Raw genomic sequence first — 21,358 nt, 5'->3', positions numbered from 1 at the left:
GAACTTTGAAAACATGCAAAGTGAAAGAAGACAGTTATTAAAAATCCTATACTGTTTGATTTCATTTACATGAAATGTCCCTAATAGACAAACCTATAGGAACAGAAAGTAGACTAGTGGTTGCATATGGCTGGGGACATTGTGAAGTTATGGCTCTTGGGTACGGAGTTTCTCTTTGGGGTGATGAAAATGTCCTAAAGTTGAATGTGGAAATGGTTGGACAAACCCGTGAATATACTGAATCCATTCAGTTGTACACTCACACAGCTGAATTAAATGCTATGTGCATCAGATATCAATAAAGCTTTACCAAATTAAAAAAAAAGAAAGTAATATCTACATGTCCAGCATAAGGTTAGCGGTTCCAAGAGCTGGTAGAGGTGTGGCCAAAAGTGGAATACAGGTCTTAATCCTTCTAAATTTTATCCACCATGCTGTACTATTTCTAGTGATGCTCTCAGACACAAATACCCTTCCTTAGTAATTCTCCAGCACTTTTTAGTATTCCTCTTCAGCAAATCATCCTGGCTTCCTGTTATGGTGACTTTCGTTCACTAGCTTCCCATAACATAGCTCATGCCACATACACCAGGGCATTGACCCCACCACCTCCAACTCTAAGAAATACTCTTACTCTTTCACTAACTGGGACTCTTCCTCACTTCTCAGTAATTCTGGTTTCACAATAAGTGATCTCACCTCTTTGGAGCCCCTTAACAGGATTATCTTCCTTAGTGTCATCTGCATCACTGACAAGGTCCATTACCCACCTTGTGAATAAGATCCTTCCCATCAGCTTCCTAAGTGATAGTTTTCCACTCTTGAGAACAAAAAAAATTTGCCATGACCTACTCTCCCCCTTCATTTATTTCCAATCCTGCAGAGTGGGCTAAGGAAGCCTCCCTGAACCTGACTCCTGATCTCTAAGATGAAAAGGTTACCTACTTCCAGACTTGGTGGTTGTTTTAAGGGAGATAGAAAATATGAAATTACCTAGTAAACTCAAGAAATTACCTACCACATTTAACAAACACTATGGCAAGATTCTCACTACTGTGTGTAGTTGGGACTGTCTCCCAAGTTTTTACCCTTAGTAAAATGTTCCATTTTCAGGTAATTGCGACCTTCTGCATATGCCACTAGATGGCACTTTTAGCTAACTCATGTTGGACCAGGGTTACCAGAATGAACATTGCACCCAGAAAGATTGCATTTGTGAAATGTTGAGCTAGGACGCCATATTCTACATTTATTAGGGTGGCATCTGCTAGGGAAGTGAATCCTGAGAAACAAGTGGGAGGAACCCAGCTGGAGGTGGATTTAAACAGAGGAGGTGAGGAAGGGTGGGGGATGGGTGGTATAAGGTCCCAGGCAGAAGAAAATGAATGAATAACAGGAGAGACTGGCCCACTCAGCAAATTGAGTAGTTACAAATAACTGGAATGAAGTATACTAGGTATGCAGGGCGAAGATAGGAGCCAAGGCCAATGATGGGAACCAAGGCCATGGGAGCCAAGGCCATGGGAGCCAAGGCTGGTGATGTACACACGTCAGGAAGGACTTGGGAGCTATATAGTAACAATGTCAGTGAAATTTGACTTTACTGCTGGATTTTTCAAATCGTTTTGATTTGTGCAATTTTATACACTCTGGCTCTTCTTCCCAGAAAAAAAAAAAGCACAATTACAGGGAGTTGGCAAGTTATGGGCCCATCAGTGGCAAGTCCTCATCATATTTGCACTAATACAGTAGCCACCAATTACAGATAGATACCGAGCACTTGAAATCTGGGTAGTATGACGGACAACTGAATTTTAAATTTTACTTAATTTTAATTAAATAGCCACATACTGGGCAGCAAAGCTCAACTCTTCTGATCACTGCCAATTAAATTTTCTCTCTTCAAAACTCAGACTAAACCTTATCTATGGCACACATTTACCTTATTGAAGGTAAATCACCCCACAGACTGGGGGTGGGGTGGTTTCCCAGCCTCATAGCAAGTTCTGTGGGGCACTGTTGATCTAGACACAAGAACTAGAATTGTCAAGACCTGACTGATTTATTGAATGTGTGGGACAAAGAGGAAAGAAGAGGATGGAAAGCTTCTGTCTGGCAATACTGTGGGTACCACTCCAAGCTGTGCAATATGGAAAAACGATGTTTTCTTCTTAAACATGCTGAGGTCAAGGAGCCAAGGGACATGCAGGGAGACAGAAAAATGGCTGTGGTGCTGCAATCTGCCAGTTCCTGTAGGTCAGAGAGAGATGTGAGTGCCATCAACAGAGAAGACGTAACCAAAGCCACGGAGTGGATGGGAGTGCATGCAGTGACGACACAGGACTGCGCTAGCACTGGAGGTCAGGGGACCCTGAGTGTAATAATGCATGCAGAGGAAATGGAAAAGAAGCCAAGAAAAAGGAAGTCATAGTCTAGCAGTTAATGACAGTTTTGAGGAGAAAGTAGTCAATGGTTTCAAATGCAATGGAGGAGATTTAGGATGGAAATGGGCAGTTTCGTTGACATTTTCAACAAGTCATTTGTATCTTTTACTAGAACAGTGGGAGTAAGAGAAGCACCACTTCAGCCAAGAAGCTAATGAGAGAAAAACAATTCTGTCATAAAGTAGTGTGTTTTAGGGTCACTTTGTTACAACAGCCTCAACTATATCATTATTAAGATGTCCAACATGCAAAACCATAATTCTAAAAGAGGAGCTAAACACAATGAGTACTCAGCAGGGCTTTTATATTAAATTTTGAGTTCTTAATTTTATTTCTGAAAATATTTCCCCGAAGAGGTAAACAATGTGAGGTAGGATCAGCCAAATCCTCTGCTGTTGTTGATGGCTACTTGAAGTGCTTCTTCCACTCTTTCCATCGTAGAGTATTTAGGGAGGTAGAGGACACTAACACAGGTCTGTGCTCTTATGGGATCTTTTTCATTCACATTTTCAGGACAGCAAAATGTTATTTTCATGTTCTTTAAACCTTTTACTTGAATTCTGTCAGTTCCTGTAAGAAACACTAGAAAGAAGAATAATATTGAGTGATCTGCTTCCCAGAGACCAAGATTTATGGAGAAAAAAATGTGTTTATTTAAGAACATTTACTGAGGGCCCCAAGTTTAGAGTTCTGCATCAGACTGCATCTGGGACTGATACACTGTCCATACCTTCAAGCAGCTTATGGTCTGGCTGGAAATGTAATATTCTTGTGCAGAAGAAGACAAATAGCAAGAGAAAGCTACAAGAATGGAAGACAGCCAAACAAGGTGCCATGGAATTAAGTGCTTCCTGAGGGAAACTGCTGTGTGTGCTTCAGAGCAGGGAGAAAGAATCAGGCTGGGATGATTGGGGAGACTTGAGAGAGCTTAGAATTAAGCTGGACCTTAAGGAGGAGAAGGTTTAGAGCGGCAACCAGGAGGTGGGTGAAGGTTCGAGGCAGGACAAGGAGTTTCAGAAAAAGCCTGGAGGTGGGAGAGTACGAAGGGAACTTAAGAATGTAGAGACGATGGAACTGTTTGACTGGAACAAAGACTTCCTGTAAGTAAGACTGGAAAGTTAAGCTGGGATTCTGGAGAACTCTGAGTGGCTTCCAACATACATGTTGGAACAAAAAGATAAATGTTTCTCAAAAACGAGTATGGAAATTTTTTAAGAAAATGAGAGGGAAGGTCACATTAAGCAAAGTTGCAGGAAAACGACCAAATAAGCATGAAATGGAGATCAAAACGTGGAAGGTGAGGTAAAAAGGCTTGGAGACAATGACATCGTAAAACTTGGCTAATCCCACAAAGCTTGAATAACTGAGTCACAAGTATAGAAAGCAGATGAAATATCTAACTTGGATGGAGAACTGAAAAACATTTGAAAGCAACAGGCTGGGTTAAAACCACAGGGGAAAAAACCTATATTCACATTTATTTTTTGTTATCAGGACAGCCCGGCCTAGAGAACACCCAACTGGACTGAGTGGCTCTTATACGAGGATTTGTTGCAAATGGTGCCTATGACAAAACAAGGTTTGCTTAGCCCAAAGAAAAGACCTAAGATTATAGATCTACTCCTGATATAATACCTACCAAGGAATTTTTTCTTTTCCTCCAAAGTCAATTTGTGTAAAGCCTTCCAAAACATCACTATGGTAGGATGTGAATTGTCATATCCTTCTTCATAATGTGCATTCTAGTGAAAAAAGTGCAAAAAAAGAGTATTAAGAAAAGAGAAAAAAGGAATTTAAATTCAAACTTTAGGCCTTTATGATATACCTTTTCAAATGTTTCCCAGTCATAATCTGTACTTCCAATAATCACATCTTTCAGTTCTTCCGGATAGAAAAATTCAATAATATCCTTCTCACACACTTTGTAAAATCCTCTTTGGAATTCTTCATAAACTGCCTTCACAGAGATGTTGAAGATGTAATTGACACACTTAGAAACATAGTCTCTCCTTTAATGAAACAAAAAATGATTTCAGCTTACAGCAATACCCTGAACAAAACTGGAAGGGTGGGGCAAGGACAGTGGGAAGGATAAAAATAAAATAAGAACTAGAAACACTAATAATTCAGTGCTTATTACCATGTGCATACAGCTATTTTTCATATATTATCTAATTTAATCTTCATACAACTCCCAGGGTAGATTCTTAAGACATTTTAATTTTAGTAAAGATACTGACATGCTGACGTTACATAATTGCTCAAAGTCACACAGTTCAGAGAAATGACACAGATTAGAACAGAAAAGGTTTGGAAGAATAACACCCGACCGGCTAATAACGCTCCATAGAGGGGAATGGGCTTGGGAGATGGGGGAAATTTCCTATTTTATTTCATGGTCTTCTGTGCTGTCTGAATTTATGATAGGGAGTAACTACTATTAGTGTTTGTGGTTAAATACAAATAAAGAGGTGGATTTCTACCTCTAGCTTTGATAGGGTAGCTTAGAGCAAATTACTCCCAGTGAGAAGAACTAGAAAAATCCAGATAATACACAAAAACACATCTAGCTTCAGGCTTCCAAATCAGAGTCAAGACTCAAGAGGCCTCTTAATGAAGACAGAAGGGAAGCCCTTTGAAGTGAGTCCCACATCTTACTTGCAGTTTTTCCCTTCTGGCCATTTGCCAACTCAAGGAAAGAGATCAGGCAAAAAGTAGTTAAGAGGCAGAGAATTTTAGGTCTATCAAGAATACCATGGATAAATTGGGAGTATTCATAAAATATAGAGCTGGAAATGTTCTCTCTTGATCTGTATACTTATTTAGGTACTCTTCTGTATGTCCTACTTCAATAAAGTTCTTTTTTTAAAAATAAAGATTAAAAGATTAAAGAAAACTAGTTGGCTTACACCGTAATGCTCACTTGACAGTATCCCTCTGACTTTCTGACCAATTATCAGTGGAACATTCTATAATCCCAGACTGTGGCTTTAAAACAGCATCCTATAAGGTGCGGAGAACTCAAGATACCACAGTAACATCTAATAATATTGACAGATACTAAGGCTCTGCTCCAGACCAGGTACCACTGTAGACCACTCTAGATACCAGATAAAGAAGGATGAACATGACCAGTCCCTGCCTTCATGGAGCTCACTGTAGTGGGGGAAATACGGATAATAAGCAAATAAATCCAAAAGGTAGGTAATGTGTGATAGGAAGAGAAAAAGTAGAGATAAAGGATAAGGAAAGGCCTCTCTGAGAAAGCCATTTCCTTCCTTACCAGAACATAAACCCCAGGAGACATACACATACACACAATACACACCAACTCTCTCTCCTTATTAAAATATGATAAATTTGGAATGGAAAATTTTAATAATTATGAGACATTTTTAGAGCCTGGTGAAATAAACAGTGTATAAACAAAGCAAATAATCCACTTCTCTGTACTTACTTGTTAGTCTGGTCAACAATTATGCAACTTCCGTTAGGAATTAAGTCTATGTCATTTTTGTCCCAATGCACCTGTAATCACAAATAAACACAGTTTTCTTCAAAAAGATCCTAAACAATCTATTATCAATAAAAACACTTTGAAACACACCTCTTTTCCTTAAGATCTTGTAAAAATATACATTTTAGTCATAAAAACTAGTAAAGTATGAACACTTGAAATTTTTACAGAACCTGAGTTATCAATTTTAGTTTATCATACTGAAAAAAACTGGCAAATTGCCATATCTCAGTAGTCATTTTATACAGTATAGACCTAGTGTCGTAGATTTGCAAAAATGGCTACAAATTCTTCCCAGCCTGGTATTCAAGCCTCTTTGCAGTGTGACTTTGACATACTCCCTCCACCTCACCCCCCTCACCTCTGCCCCAATCAAGAGAAGTGTTTATCTTTAGCTCTTGAATCTGGGTATGGCCATGTGAGGTACTCTGGCCAATGGGATCTGACAGAAGTAAAAGTTTAAAAAGAAATTTGTATGTTGAGGCTTGCCATCTCTTTGTAATCCAGAGATCATTCTGTAAAGATACTTCAACTAGTCTACTAAAGAATAAGAAACCCCTAGAACAGAAAAGCTGTTCCAGCCCACACCCCATAAGCCAGCCAACAACTAGATATACAAGCCAAAGCCAGTGTGAAACATCCAGCTCATCAGTCAACTCAGTCCAGAAACTCAATGAATTGTTTGTTTTAAGCCACTAAATTTAGCTGCTGCTTGTTACATAGTAAAATCTAACTGATATGCCCAGGTCATAAAAAAATGAGGGGGAAAAACCCTTCTGCACTAATTCATAAGTCTATTATTTTATTAAAGAGTGACATGCCTAAATAAATATATAAAGGGTTAATCAGATTCAATCTGATTTGTAAGCCAATTCTTATATAGTTTACTTACATTAAAATAGATACAAAATACTTCTCCAAAGTCATCACCTTCATCATCCAGAAGTGTTTGCAAACTCCTAAAGAACAAATAATTTTGTTTTTTAAAAGTCAATAACCATGATCACTAGACAGATGATCTAAAATAAATGTCAAGTGCATGACTATTCAAAAGGTAGGAGGTCAGGGAGTTAGGTAACAATGACCATTTCTCTGTGTACTGACAGCCAGACCCCAACTACAAGTGAGAAGTTTACGAGTACTTGCAATTCTGCAAGCTCTCTTCTAACCTAAGTTCCTTTATCCAGTGATTGTAGGTTTCTATGTAGAGAACTGATACTTTATTTTTTTAAAGAGAGGGTCTATTTTTATTATTTTTAATGTTTATTTATTTTTGAGAGGGAGAGGGTGCACACGTTAGTAGGGCAGGGGCAGAGAAATAGGGAGACAGAGAATCCCAAGCAGGCTCTGCCACCATCAGCACAGAGCCCACTGTGGGGCTCGAATCCAGTGTGAGATCATGACCTCAGCCAAAATCAAGAGCCAGACGCCCAAATCACTGAGCCACCCAGGTGCCCCAGTACTGATCATGTATGTAACTGACACCAAAACTTATTTAAATCAGTGTTACCTTTACTTAAAATTTTGAATTTTACTTACAGAATAAATACCCTCCTTTTAAATATCAGGGGTCACTTAGGAAATCTGAGGAATGAGAAGGTCAAAGGATGTTCTCCGCACCTACTGTCTCAGTATCATCAAGCTTAAGACAGATGTAAATTTGACCACCTTAACTGTTTCAAGGCATCTGTGTGAATATAGGTTTGTATTAGCATGGATGGCAGCCAGTCTTATTATGTCTCCATTGTCTCTTGTCCTATGGTACCTCACACGTATTTTTAAAGTTGTCTAGCTCATTGTGTTTGCTCATTTACTCATTTGTTCATTACTAAGCACCCAATGTAGCAGGCATAAGGGATGTAAAGTGGAGACATTACTGTCAATGAACCCTGAGACTAGCAGTAGTAGGTAAGATACGCTGATGAGAGTCTCCTCAACAGTACACTCAGGTGTGTGCAGAAAGGGTATGTAAGGGTGTAAGGACAGCCTGGAAGAACTTGGTTAACCCTTTCTGGAGGGACACGTGTCACTGGGGAAGGCCTCTAGATAAAAGTGGAATTCAACTTGACATTTCCATCACTGGACATTTTTATTACAGTACTGTGATAAACAGACCACAGTTTATTCATTGTAGGCTTTTTGAGGGGGAGTGAGTAGAGAGGAGTGATAGGAGTTCAGCTGATAAAACTGCACTCATAATAACTGGCTCATGATACTCTTGTCACTCTATGTCCATAGGTGGCTCATTTGCTTATTTGTGGGTATGTTTATGAAGAATACCTAGGAACTTGCCTCCCAAAACGAATATCTTATAGCTACTTATATGGGATACCTTCCCTATCTCATTCTTCTACCACCCCTAAACTGTTACAAATACCAGTTTGCAGGGTACTGGTAACCCTTCTGTTAAGGGATCTCATGAAGAACAGATAAATTCTTTCATCTTATTGAAGGTACACCTACTAATCTTTCCTTTAATGTTAGTACTTTTTTTTATGTCATGCTTAAAACTGCAATGGTGAGAAGATTTGTCCATACTGTCAACATTTTTGCATTTAATTATTTAAGTCCTTCAACCACATGAAGTTGATTTCTGTATATGGCATAAGGTTATCAGCTCTCCTTTTTTTGCATATGCTTGAACTGACAGTACTCCTGTTCCCATTAATCTGGTATGCTACCTCTAATGAGTTCCACAGGTGAATGGGTCAGTTTCTGAGCTGCACTCCTACCGTGCTGTCCTAATACAGCTTTCTAAAAATTCTTAGTATCTGGTAGGCCAAGTTCCCTATCCCTATTCACCTATTTCTGCTAGCTATTCTTGGCCTTTTGGTCCTCCATATACATTTTATAATCAGTCTGTGAAATTTCATGGAAAGCCTGCTGAGACTAAAACTGGAGTTTCACTAAACACCAAGATCAGTGGCTTTCCAAGTGTAACCCAGACCAGAAACTTCTAGAAATCCCTAAGGACTTCACAAAGGATCTATAAGGTCAAAACTATTCTCATAATCATACCAAGATATCTGCCTTTTTCACATTCTTTCATAAATACAGAACGGACTTTTCCAGAGGCTTTATTATATGACAGCTAATAGAACGAATGTTTATGTATCCTCTACTTAAAACAGTAATCCCTGTTAATTTCTAATATTGTAAATACTGACAAATATAACCAACATAAGTATAAGTTCTTTGGGGTTGTCAATACTTTTTAAGTCTTAAGGCCTAAAAGTGTGAAAAACACGGATACAGATTTAATGATCTTTACATGTACTAAAGTTGACATGTTTTATGTTTATTAGGTCTTCTTAGACATTAATATTATTATGTCATTTTCATTGTTCTAGTAAAAAATAGTAAATTTATTTCTTCTCCAAACCTTGTGCTTTTGATATTTTCTCCTTATAAGATACTAATAAGGTACCTTATTAGTATAATTATACTAATTAGTACAGTGATTAACAGTTGGATGCTGGGAGCACCTGAGTGGTTCAGTCAGTTAAGTGTCCAACTCTTGGTTTTGGCTCAGGCATAATCTCACAGTTCATGAGTTCAAGCCCTGTGTTGGGCTCTGCTCTCATGGCAAGCAGCCTCTTGGGATTCTTCTTTCCCCCTCTCTGTGCCCCTCCCTGGCTTGCATGCATGCTCTCTCTCAAAAATAAATAATAAATATTTAAAAAATTTTCTGAAGTTGGATGCTGGAGACAGACTGTTCAATTCATAGTTCTGTCACTATGGGGTCTGGGACAAGTTACCTAACCCGTCTGTTTCGGTTTCCTCATCTGTGAAATGGGGATGATAATAATAAATAATTATAATAATAGGACCATATACGCTTCTCATTTTTTTGAAAATTTATATAGGATTCCATTGCATGAATATGCCAAAAATACAGAATTCCCTTACTGAAGAACATTTAGGTATTCCACACATTATGAACTATGTAATATGATACATATTTGTATAGAAAAATCCTTGCATGGTTGTGTTATTTCTGAAAATGAAATGTCTATAGAGGTGCAACTGCTAAGTCAGAGGGGCAAATACATTTTTGATTCAGATTAAGTACTACCATAATGGTCTCTGAAAAGGCACCACCAATTTACATGTTTGCTACTAACACCTGAAATTAAAACCAACCTTTTCTCAAATGCTCTGGAACACTATACAGCATCAGTATTTCAATCTGTCAGTCTGAAGCACAAATTAGCCTCTGATTTTAATCTGCATTCCAGGATGACTAGGGAGATTAAGCCATTCTAAAATTTTTTTGTGGGTTACCTTCTTGTATACTTAGCCAATTTTTCTTATAGATGTATACGAACACTTTATACAGCAGGAATATTACCCCTATTACCAGTATTTTTTTGTGAGGTAGTGGCTTGGCTTTTTAACTTAGAAAGTAAGTGTTCACTTTAAAGGTGAGGATATGAAATGAGATTTAAAATGAACATCACTTGCAGATTTCATACCATGGTAACTTGTGCTCTGTCCATGACTGTTTCTATAGAACTAAAGTTCAAAGATTAATATAAGCACTGAGGATAGGAGGAAAATCAACTTGTCTTAATTTTATTTATTTATTACTTTTATTTATTTTTTAATGTTTTATTTTGAGAGAGATCGCCAGTGGGAGAAGGGCAGAGAGAGAGAGACAGAGAGAGAGAGACAGACAGACAGAACTGGAAGGAGGCTCCAGGCTCTAAGCTGTCAGCACAGAGCCCGATGTGGGGCTTGAACCCATGAACTGTGAGATCATGACCTGAGCCAAAGTTGAATGCTTAAGACTGAGCCACCCAGGTGCCCCCAATTTTTTTTTAATGTTTTATTTATTTCTGAGAGAGACAGAGAGAGAGAGAAAGAGAGATAGAGACAGCATGAGTAGGGGATACTCAGAGAGAGAAAGGGAGATATAGAATCTGAAGCAGACTCCAGTCTCTGAGCTGGCTGTCAGCACAGAGCCCAATGCAGGGCTCAAACCCACGAACTGTGAGATCATGACCTGAGCCGAAGTCGGATGCTTAACCGACTGAGCCACCCAGGCATCCCTGAACTTGTCTTAAGTTTTAAAAGTTCAATTATTATCCAATAATTCTTCCAAAAAGTAAAATTGATTTTAAAGTATTTACAACGGGGGCACCTGGGTGGCTCAGCTGGTCGAGCATCCTGGGATCGAGCCCCGCATTACACTCTGTGCAGTGTGGTGCCAGCTTGGGATTCTCTTTCCGTCTATCCCTGCCCATTCTCTGCTCTTGCTCTCTCTCAAAAAATAAAAAAATTACCTACAATGTTGAACATGAAAATACTATTGGGGTGTATGTGTCGAAATATTTACAGGGACATCTTGGAGGTACTGCAGTTTGGTTCAAGATCACCATAATAAAGCAATTATCCCAAAAGAGTAAGTCAAAAGGATTATTTGTTTTCTCAGTGCATATAAAATTTATGTTTGCACATATACTGTAGTCTATTAAGTGTGCAATAGCATTATATCTAAAAAAAACCAATATGGACACCTTAATTTAAAAATACTTTATTGATTAAAATGCTAACTATTCTCTGAACTCTCATCAAGTTGTAATCACTGATCAAAGATCACCATAACAAAGGTAATACTGGAAAATTTTGCAACACTATGAACATTACCAAAATGTGACACAGAAACTCAAAGTGAGCAAAGGTTGTTGGAAAAATGGCTTGACACAGAATTGCCACAAACCTTCTTGTTAAAAAAAAAAAAAAAAAAGCTATTAACAACGAAGCACAACAAAGTAGTAAAAGGTATGCTTGTATCTAAATATATATTATATGGAATTCTAAAAAAAAGAACTATGTTTACTTACTTTCCCAAAACAGGACTAAGTTCTTTTAAGTCTTCCAGTGATGGCTCCTGGTTCAAAAGTTTCTTAAACAGGGCCAGTGGAAAAGGGATGTTGGCAACATTGAAATTGAATAGGGAAAGTCCACACAGAACCCCAAAGAAGAAATATCTTTTCTTCTCAAATTTAGGCTGAAAAAAGAAAAAAAAACAAAAAACAAAAAAAAAAAACTTTAATGTGTTTTCACTTTTGTAAGTAAAACAAAATTTTTATATTAGGTACACCTTTTTCCCCCTTTCACAAAATCAAATTACAGATTAAAATAAAAAAGCTTGCGGTAAGAATATTTAGGATTTATGTGCAACCATTAAGTCAATTTCAATCTCTGCCACAGGAAGAGAAACAAAATTAATATAAACTGAAATTTTCACAATTTCTTTTCATAGCCATTGTCTTCAAATTCATTGGGAAAAACAGAACTGAAAAAAAGAATGCCTGAGGAAGGAAGGGTTCTTTTTAATCCATATATTCTATAAATGGTCAATAACATATACTGCTTAATTTTCCTGTGGAGGCAGAAATAGGAATTCAGGGAAAGGAGACTCCATTTTAAAGAAAAACATCACCTTATTTTTTTTATATATATATATTTTTGTTTATTTCTAGGAGAGAGAGACAGCGTGAGCAGGGGAGGGTCAGAGAGAGAGGGAGACACAGACTCTGAAACAGGCTCCAGGCTCTGAGCTGGCAGTCAGCACAGAGCCCGACGCGGGGCTCGAACCCACGAACCGCGAGATCATGACCTCAGCGAAAGTCAGACGCTTAACCAACTAAGCCACCCAGGTGCCCCGAAAATCATCACCTTATTAAAATTGAGATTATCTCCATAATTCTATGGATCAATAACTCCTCTCCTAAAATGAAACCATCTAGACAACCTAATTTTCAATGGTATGTGACATGCCTTTTCTGTCATAAACCTAAGCAAAGAGGAGAGGACTTACCCTGACAGGAAACCACATGTAGGAAGCCTCCTCCGGATACATGAACATCCCATATTCTGGATGGGTCATCTCCTCAAACAGACAGTGGAAAAACTCTACCTTGACTCCTCCAGAGTCAAGTCCAATTTCTCCACTAAATGAAACCTGAGGAAACAGAGTAAATAATACATCCCTTTCAGGGCTCTAAAGTGCTATGTATTAAAGCTCATCTAATAACAGTTACAAGTAAGGGGTGTCCAACTGTTCAGTTGGAAGAGACTAATGACTCTTAATCTCAGGGTCATGAGTTTAAGCCCCATATTGAATATAGACACTGCATCATAAAACTTAGAAAAATAAAAAAAGTTACAACGAATATGATCTATGGACCTAAATATTTGGTAAGCAATATGGTAAGCATCCTACTCATATTACCATATTTAATCTTCACATTAATTCTAGAGGTGATAAAGCTTTAAGAATTTAAATAACTTTCCAAATGTCACACACCACTAAGGGTGCAGCCTCCATTTAATCCTGGGTCTGTCAAGTCTCAGAGCCAGCTGTCTTTAGCTACTAATCTCACCTCAATGGGCATCACTACATATATATATGTATGTATATGGGATCTTAAGTATAATGAAAATAAACAAAGAAAATAAAAAAATAGGATTTTCAAAAAAAACTGAAAAACCAGAGCACACATAAGGTATTTATTGGCTTGGCTGTTTACTCCCTGAGAAGGTACCTGTTGACACCAATTCCTCCCTAGGATGATTCTGTCATAACCCACCTTTACTCTTCCAATTACTCATTCCTGCCTTTCCTTCTTGGAATCCCTCACTTCAGTGTACAAATGTGGTAAGGTTTCCCTTATTCTTAAAAGAAAAAAATCTCAACCCTCCACCTCAACTCTAGGTTCTGGAGTTCTGAATACTGGCTTCTACTCTAGGTTGCCAAATTCTAGAGAATTGTGTACACCAACTTCCAAATCTATTTCTCTGCTTAAATGCTCTCTCCCAGAGGACCCGGAACCTGTAAACCCCCAATTCCAGTGACTTGTTCTCATGTCTCCTCTCCTTGATTTTGCGAACTAATTTTATACTTCTGATAACCTCTTCTTTCTTTATACCCTCTTCTCTCTTGCTTTCTCTTAAAAAACATTAATTAGGTTTTTACTTCTTTTTCCTGCTACTTTAATATCAAAAATTCCTGCAGTTCTGTGCTTTTTCCATTCTTTTTGCTCTTTCCCTGGATACTTGATTTCTCTTTAAAACTTCACTTATCACTTGGCAAGCATTTAACCTTCATATCCACTGTCCTCCTATCTTCTCTCCTGATTGACACACACTCCTGTCCGAAGGCCTGCTCCACATTTCCATCAGGATGTTCCACCGGCACTTCACCCACAGCTCCTTTTACTGGTTTATTTGGATGAATGCCTCTTCCACTTTCTAGAGATCCAAGTTTCAAACCTCAGTGAATTATTTAAAATCTTTGTAAGGTCAAGTGTCAAATCCTTGCTCTGCTCCTTAATGTCACAAAACCTCCGTTTTCTCTTAAGATTCTGAGAAAGATTAAATAGGATAACATAAAAAATGCCTCACATAGCTTGGAAAGTGGTCGCTGCTCATCAAATGTTACCTAAATTTTTTAAATAGATGAAATATAAAAGTGGAACTGAAATAACTCAGTGGACTGGCTGGCTGGCACTGGTATAACTTACATAATGAGTCTGTTAGATTTTTGTGGAAATGCTACGTTTAACTGCAAACCCAGTGCAAAATACTTTTAAAATAATCTTCCCTCTGGGGGGTTTGGGCGGAGTAGGAGTGCAGTGGCAGGGGGAGTGTGGGGCTGCCTTGTGACCTGGCTGCATTCCCCCTTTTCCTCACAGCTGCCCAAGGATGACAACAAGAAGAAAGATACTGGAAAGTCAGCCAAAAAAAGACAAAGACCCAGTGAACAAATATGGGACAAGGCCAAAAAGAAGAAGTGGCCCAAAGGCAAAGTTTGGGACAAGCTCAATAACCTGGTCTTGTCTGACAAAGCGACAAATGACAAAATCTGTAAGGAAGTTCCAACTAAAAGCTTGTAACTCCAGCTGTTGTCTCGGAGAGACTGAAGATTCAAGGTTCCCTGGCCAGGGCAGCCCTTCAGGAGCTCCTTTGTAAAGAAGTTTATTAAATAAAAATAAAAAATTAATTTCTTCTCTGGAAGAACCATGGTTACAACCTTTTAGATTTTCCTTCTCTCTGCAGCAAAAACATTGAGAATTATACTTTACCATTAACTCCTTCCTCAGATCTTCATTCTCAAATTGATATAGGTGACTCAAAACATCCTCAATCAAGTGACTCCTTCTGACTGTGAGATTAAAAGTGGGCAGCAAAGCTAATTCGGACCTTCCTTGTTGCATAACTCCGGCCAAACGCATACAAGCTCTAATTTTTTTCTCCTAGGAAAACAAATGTTTCACTTCACTTCACCATTTGGTCTACATAGGAATTTATAAAGGGGAATAAACGGGTTCAATTTATCCTGAGTGCACATCACAAACATTTATGAAAAGAGCTTTGTTTACATATGCCATTGGAGAGAAGCTATACATTCAGTATTCACATTCAGTAAACAGAAGAAACACCTAAGGAATGAAAAGCTTTGTGGAGCCAACCAGGGGCAGCAGGGAAGTGACCAACTGTGGGCTCTACTGGTCCACTTTATCCTGCAAACACAATTATTAATACTTAGTTACCAAAGCTAATTACCATCATTAGGTTAAGAGAAGAATTAGCAGATACGAAAGTGGTGTGCTGAAACAGAACATTCTCATTTGGAAAAGAATTTCAGAAGTTTAGAAAGCAAGCATGTGGGGCACCAGGGTGGCTCAGTCGGTTGAACACCCAACTGATATCAGCTCAGGTCATGATCCCAGGGTTGTAGCCGTGTCAGGCTATGCACTGAGCATGGAGGCACTTTGGGGTTCTCTCTCTCCTTCTGTCCCTCTCCCCTGCTGGTGCACTCTCTAAAATAAAATTTAAAAAAAAATTTTTTAAACAGAAAGAGAGAAAGCTGCAGGAAAAGTTCAGGTATGAGAGACCTCTCTAAGGATATACTAATCTCAGAGGAAAACCTAGTAAGAGATTTTAGGGCACAGATGCTCTAAGAAGTTAGAGCTCTAAGAAGATAGGAGACAGAGAGACAAGACACACACACACAAAGACCATCTGACCAAATTGCAATTTGAGATCGTTAAAGTCTAAGGCTCTTGACAAAACAACAATCCAGTATCAGTTCCATAAAATTATTACTGGAGTCCTGTTTAAAATTAGGAGCGGGGCACCATGGGTGGCTCTAAGTTGAGCTGGACTCTTGTTTGGCTCAGGTCAAATTCTGATCCCAGGGTTGTGGGATAGAGCCCCACCCACATCAGTGCTGAGCATGGAGCCTGCTTAAGACTCTCTCTCTCTCAATCTCTCTCTCCCACTCTGTCCCTCTCCCTTGTTCATGCTCTCACTCTCTTAAAAAAATAAAAATAAAATTAGAAAACAGCTGCCAAGAGTTGAAAAAATGAAAAAAAAAGTTCTTATATCTTTTTTCCTTTCATTTTCCTTTGTTAAGTAGTTCATTAATGGTCATACTCATAAATCAATTTCTTATTTTGTTTTATAATGCAAAAGTATCTACTTTTAGGACATACATTTGAGTATTACTCAGATATACACATATATGGATGCATATATAAAAGAGATAATAAGAACTAAGACTCTTAGGCACTTAAAATTCCCTAAGCATTTCCTTTTTTTGAATATTTTTAAATGTTTATTTTAATATTTGAGACCGAGAGAGAGCACACACACAGTGGGTGAGGGACAGAGAGAGAGGGAGAGAGAGGATCCCAAGCAGACTCCATGCTGTCAGCAAAGAACCCAATGAGGGGTTCCTTCTCACAAACTGTGAGATCATGACCTGAGCTGAAATAAAAAGTCAGATCCTTAACCTACTGAGCCACCCAGCCTCTCCTCCCTAGGCATTTTCAATTGTCCAGTTTTAAATTCAAAATCACTTTTCCAGACATGCTGACAAACAGAACCAACTCACCTGATGACAGTTCATTGAAAAAGGGATCAAACCTTTATCATGGCATCATCAGAGTACCAGCCATTTATGTGTGTCTTCATTTCAAGAATCCTCAGTCACCTCTACTCCCACTGCTGGGGTTTTGTCTGTGTGTTTGTTTGTTTGTTTTAGCCTCAGCCTCCTTAAATACTGGTGCTAATCCCAATCAAACCCAGTCTGCTATGTCTCTCTAAGTCCCATTCAGAAGACCTGTAGACAGGCTCCAACCTCAAGGTAAAAGCCCTATAAACTAGGTCAGTTGCCCATACTCTACCCATCACTACTGGTACTGGGGCCTTAATATGCTTCAAGACCAAGCCAATCCAAATTAAGACTGTCTTTCTTGCCATCTTTATTAGTCTAAGCTCCATGAATGTTACAACCATCAGTCTCACCACTGGGTAGCTCCCTTATCAATTCCCCAAATACTGTATGTTTATAAAGGCATTTGTCATTTGACTTAATAAAGACAAAGACATAAGCATACATACCTGTATTTTTAAAAGCGAATCTGCATATAGTAGTTTGATTTTCGACAAAATATTAAAGATAAATGGAAAATGACTGAATATGACAGGATACGGACTGTCTACTGAAGTGCCCTAAAAATAGAAATGACAGGAATTCTGATAAATCAAAGGACAGAGAAATCTTACACTTTAGCTAAGTCTTAAATCCCTGGTAGTTTATGGTCTCAGTTCTTACAGCCAAAGCAATCCAAACTGCTGGTTGGCATTAAATATATAAAATTCTAAGAAAATGTTTTGTATGTATCAATGAAAGGTATATAAACCTAGTATTAGCAGCACTCATTTAATTTAGCAATTAATTATAAATTTTAGACACTTTCCCAAAGAATCTGTTCTGCCACAATCTGCACTTCTGAAGTTCAAATTAGTTCAGATATATCTGGTGAATAGGGGAATGACAGAATGTAGACAACTGAGGAGAGCGTACAGGATTTCTGCTGGTCTGTGCTAGCAGAAGAATTACAGCCTTCAGACAGAAGGAGAAAACCTCAGGTCAGCTGTTGAACCAGCAGCAACAGCTCATTAGCTTTATTTTAAGAAAATAAAAAAGGAGTACTTCCACCTGGAGCAAGTGCCAAGGCTGCAGGCTCCTGGTGAGGCACACCACCCTGTACGCCCACCTATGGGCAGAGCCCCCTCGCCATCTATGTGAGCTCTGCACCACCAGTCCTCTACTTAGAGTGTGGGTAGAGTTCCAAACTGTTGTCTTGTGCAATTCATACTCTCAGGGCACTCTCCACAAGCTGCCTGCCTGTGGCCGAGTCAGGTGATCTAAGGTAGCAACCACTTTTCCATTAGAGTTCTGGCTACAAAGCTGCATTGGTTTTGAAGGGTATGTCTTGCCTTTCCTGTCTGTAAGCTCTGTTATTCCTACTGAGCAATTTTGCAGAGTGCAAGTATATTTGGAAACTTATGCATAATGTTACAGCACAAATACCTATATTAACACAACGATGGTCAACTTTCCTCCCTTAAACGTGCCATACTAGGGGTGCCTGGCTGTTGTTCAAGTGGAGCATGTGACTCAATCTTAGGGTTGTGAGTTCGAGCCCCACACTAGGTACAGAGATTACTTTTTTAAAAAATTAAATCATTAAAAAAATAAAGATAAAAATAAAAAAGAAACATGCCATACTTACCAAGTTGTTCACTTTCCAAGAAGACCTTCTATATGCATCCCCATAAAAATCAAGCCATTGTGTAAGCTCATTTATTTTGAAAATACTTTCGGGCAGGTGATATTTGGCCTGGTTTACCTTGAATAAAAGATGGCCTGTGAGGACGTTTTATAAATGAAGATGATTTCGCTTAGGGCTATTCATTAGCAGAATAAATAAATTAAACAGTCTTTTAATGAACAGAATAAAGTTCTATCCAATTCCTCCACTGACAAAGCCCCACATTTTCAGGAACATGAAGAATACCTGTAATTTAACAGCATAAATTGATGATATGATGATAAACTCCTACTCTTTTTTTCCCCTTAGTTTATTTTCAAGTTGGCTTCCATATAACATCCAGTGCTCATCCCAACAAGTGCCCTCCTCCATGCCCATCACCCCACCCCCATCAGCCTTCAGTTTGTTCTCAGCATTCAATACTTATTCTTAATTCATAGAAAGGTTGTAAAGAATTTTAGCTCTGAAGAAAAACACACTGCAGTATGAATCCAAAGTACTCTGGGGCCCAGTATTTCAGGCCATATTCTTCAGAGCTTAACAACATACCAGTTATAGATGTTCCCCTCTGACAAGTCATATGTGGAGCATTCCCCTCCTAAACCATGAGGGAATTTTCCAGCCTTCCATCCCCCAAGATGACCAGAGTTACTTATTTTGACATGCGCACAGAAACCTGGACCAGTGCTAACCATCAGTTAGTGAAGTCACTCATAATGACACTACATGTTCTAAACATGAGTGACCATTAGTATATGATCTGGTGGACACAGTCCTAGCCTAATTGACTAATTCTCAACAGGTCTTCTAAAAACCCTTCTTAGCTGGGTAAGCTAAGACCATTCACCTGGAATATTCGTACTGACCCTGGCCCAGACCCCAAATGATCCAAGCCTCCCAGTACCAACACCAAGAGCATCATGAAGCTGTTTCACCGTGAATACGGTTCTCTGGATCCTGCTGATTTCAGCCTTCCATAGTCAACAGCCTTAACATCCCCAGTTATGGAAAAAGTGGGTGGTTTATCCTTGTGGCTTCTTGTGGCCTCCCTTTTGAGGTGGGCGGGATATTGACAAATAATCTGATGTCACTGTCAGAGTCAAAGGATAAAGCAGCATCCCTTAACAATTTCTTTTGTTGTTCAGTATTTCTCAGAATTCTTTTTAAAAAAAAATTTTAATGTTTATTTTTGAAAGAGAGAGAGAGAGACAGAGCATGAGCAGGAGGGGCAGAGAGAGACAGAGACACAGAATCCGAAGCAGACTCCAGACTCTGAGCTGTCAGCACAGAGCCCAATGCAGGGCTCAAACACACAAGCTGTGAGCTCGTGACCTGAACTAAAGTCAGACACTTAACCAACAGAGCCACCCACGTGCCCCAGGATTCTCTTTTTTTAAGTGGAAAAAGCTCATTAGAATACATTTTTCCTGAGCTCTTCAGTAATTTTCTCAATTTTTCAAAACAAATTATTTTCTTTTAAATTAATCTTTCTTTTATATAAAACTTTTAAAGCTAGCCAAGGATAGGCACTGCTTTTCAGCAGTATGGCAGAATTGTTTGCATTTAGCAGTATGACAGATTAGCTACCTTGATTCACTGAAAACAACCAGAAAGTGAGGAAAAAGTGTGAAAAAATATTTTAATTTAAGTAAATATGAAATAATCACGTTAAAAACAAAGTGAAGGTGGCATTTGCTGTGAGAACATTTGCCAGAACTGGTGACTTGAACTTCAGTTTCCAATGGCTGGGGCTTTGGAGAAAGACAAAACCCAGACTGTTCAAATTACAGGGCCAATAATAGAATGCCACCTCATAAATCTGGGATCCAAAAGGGCTAACCCATCACAGCGAGGGTAAACTAGAAATGAACAGGTTCTTTCCGCCATTCCTACATCAAGCAACCCCCACACCTTGACTCCAAGCCCATGAAGCAAACTGCAGCTAGTTAAAACGGTGCCAAGTTGTGGACGAAAAAAATCACCTACAGAATCTGCAATCACAGAAGCACTTTCCTGAAAATACGACACTACATTCACAACACGGCTAGAGATCTAAAGAGCTTCAAACCAAGAATTTAATTTAAAGTGGTACCAAACCAAAGTGGTGTCTCCTGGTAGAAGCAAATTCTCCCTGGAGAAACTCAGCCCTCAAAGAATTCCAAAAGATAATGTTCCAAAGAACACACACATACAAGCACACACAGAGTCACAACACATACAATAATGAAGGCACTATAAGGAATATTCAGCTGAAGCAAGAGAGGGCAAAGCTGACCTGTGAAGACTTCAGATACCAGAGATATAACTTCTATAGATTTACTAAGGTAATATGGAAGCCTGAAAATAAAGGCAAGATGAAGATACCATAAACAATGACCAAGAATAAAAAATTTCAAAGAAACAATGAGAACTTCTGCAAGTGAAAAACACCAATTACTTGAAATAAAAACTCAAAGGGCAGTTTTATTAGCAGGCAAAAATCACTGAAAAGAGAATTCATGGGAAGATATGGCTGAAGAAATCACCCAGAATGGGATGTAATCAGAGATGAAAAATAATAAAGGTTAAGAGACATGGAAGACAGAGTGAGATGGTCTAACATATAAACTGCAATTTCAGTAGGAAGGGAGGAAGTCAGTATTTGTTTGGATTTAAAATGTGTAACTTAACAACATCCTTTATAGGTTATTTTCAAAAACCCTACAGTAAACATTCTATGTAATAGTGACATATAATTTTTTCCTTTAAAATCACAAACAAGGGGG

At 38.6% G+C, this 21,358-nt stretch overlaps 1 protein-coding gene across 2 annotated transcripts in view; it reads right to left on the bottom strand.

Annotated features, from left to right (window-relative positions):
- Nucleotides 1-2,750: 2,750 nt before the first annotated feature.
- Nucleotides 2,751-21,358, bottom strand: part of HERC5 (HECT and RLD domain containing E3 ubiquitin protein ligase 5) — a 42,220-nt gene continuing 23,612 nt past the window's right edge. For both annotated transcript variants that reach the window (XM_039218430.1, XM_039218431.1), the window contains 10 exons: nucleotides 18,555-18,671; nucleotides 17,377-17,487; nucleotides 15,054-15,224; nucleotides 12,788-12,931; nucleotides 11,808-11,974; nucleotides 6,854-6,920; nucleotides 5,902-5,972; nucleotides 4,270-4,453; nucleotides 4,084-4,186; nucleotides 2,751-3,026 (listed from right to left, as the gene is read on the bottom strand). In XM_039218430.1, coding sequence (XP_039074361.1) covers nucleotides 2,821-3,026; nucleotides 4,084-4,186; nucleotides 4,270-4,453; nucleotides 5,902-5,972; nucleotides 6,854-6,920; nucleotides 11,808-11,974; nucleotides 12,788-12,931; nucleotides 15,054-15,224; nucleotides 17,377-17,487; nucleotides 18,555-18,671 — 1,341 coding nt within the window. In that variant the 3' untranslated portion in view covers nucleotides 2,751-2,820. The remainder of the gene's footprint in view (nucleotides 3,027-4,083; nucleotides 4,187-4,269; nucleotides 4,454-5,901; nucleotides 5,973-6,853; nucleotides 6,921-11,807; nucleotides 11,975-12,787; nucleotides 12,932-15,053; nucleotides 15,225-17,376; nucleotides 17,488-18,554; nucleotides 18,672-21,358) is intronic.

The sequence above is a fragment of the Hyaena hyaena genome, unplaced genomic scaffold, assembly GCF_003009895.1.
Source record: "Hyaena hyaena isolate Hyena2069 unplaced genomic scaffold, ASM300989v1 scaffold_764, whole genome shotgun sequence".
NCBI lineage: Eukaryota > Metazoa > Chordata > Mammalia > Carnivora > Hyaenidae > Hyaena > Hyaena hyaena.
Note: the sequence above shows the minus strand (reverse complement) of the source record. Positions and strands in the feature narration are given on the sequence as shown.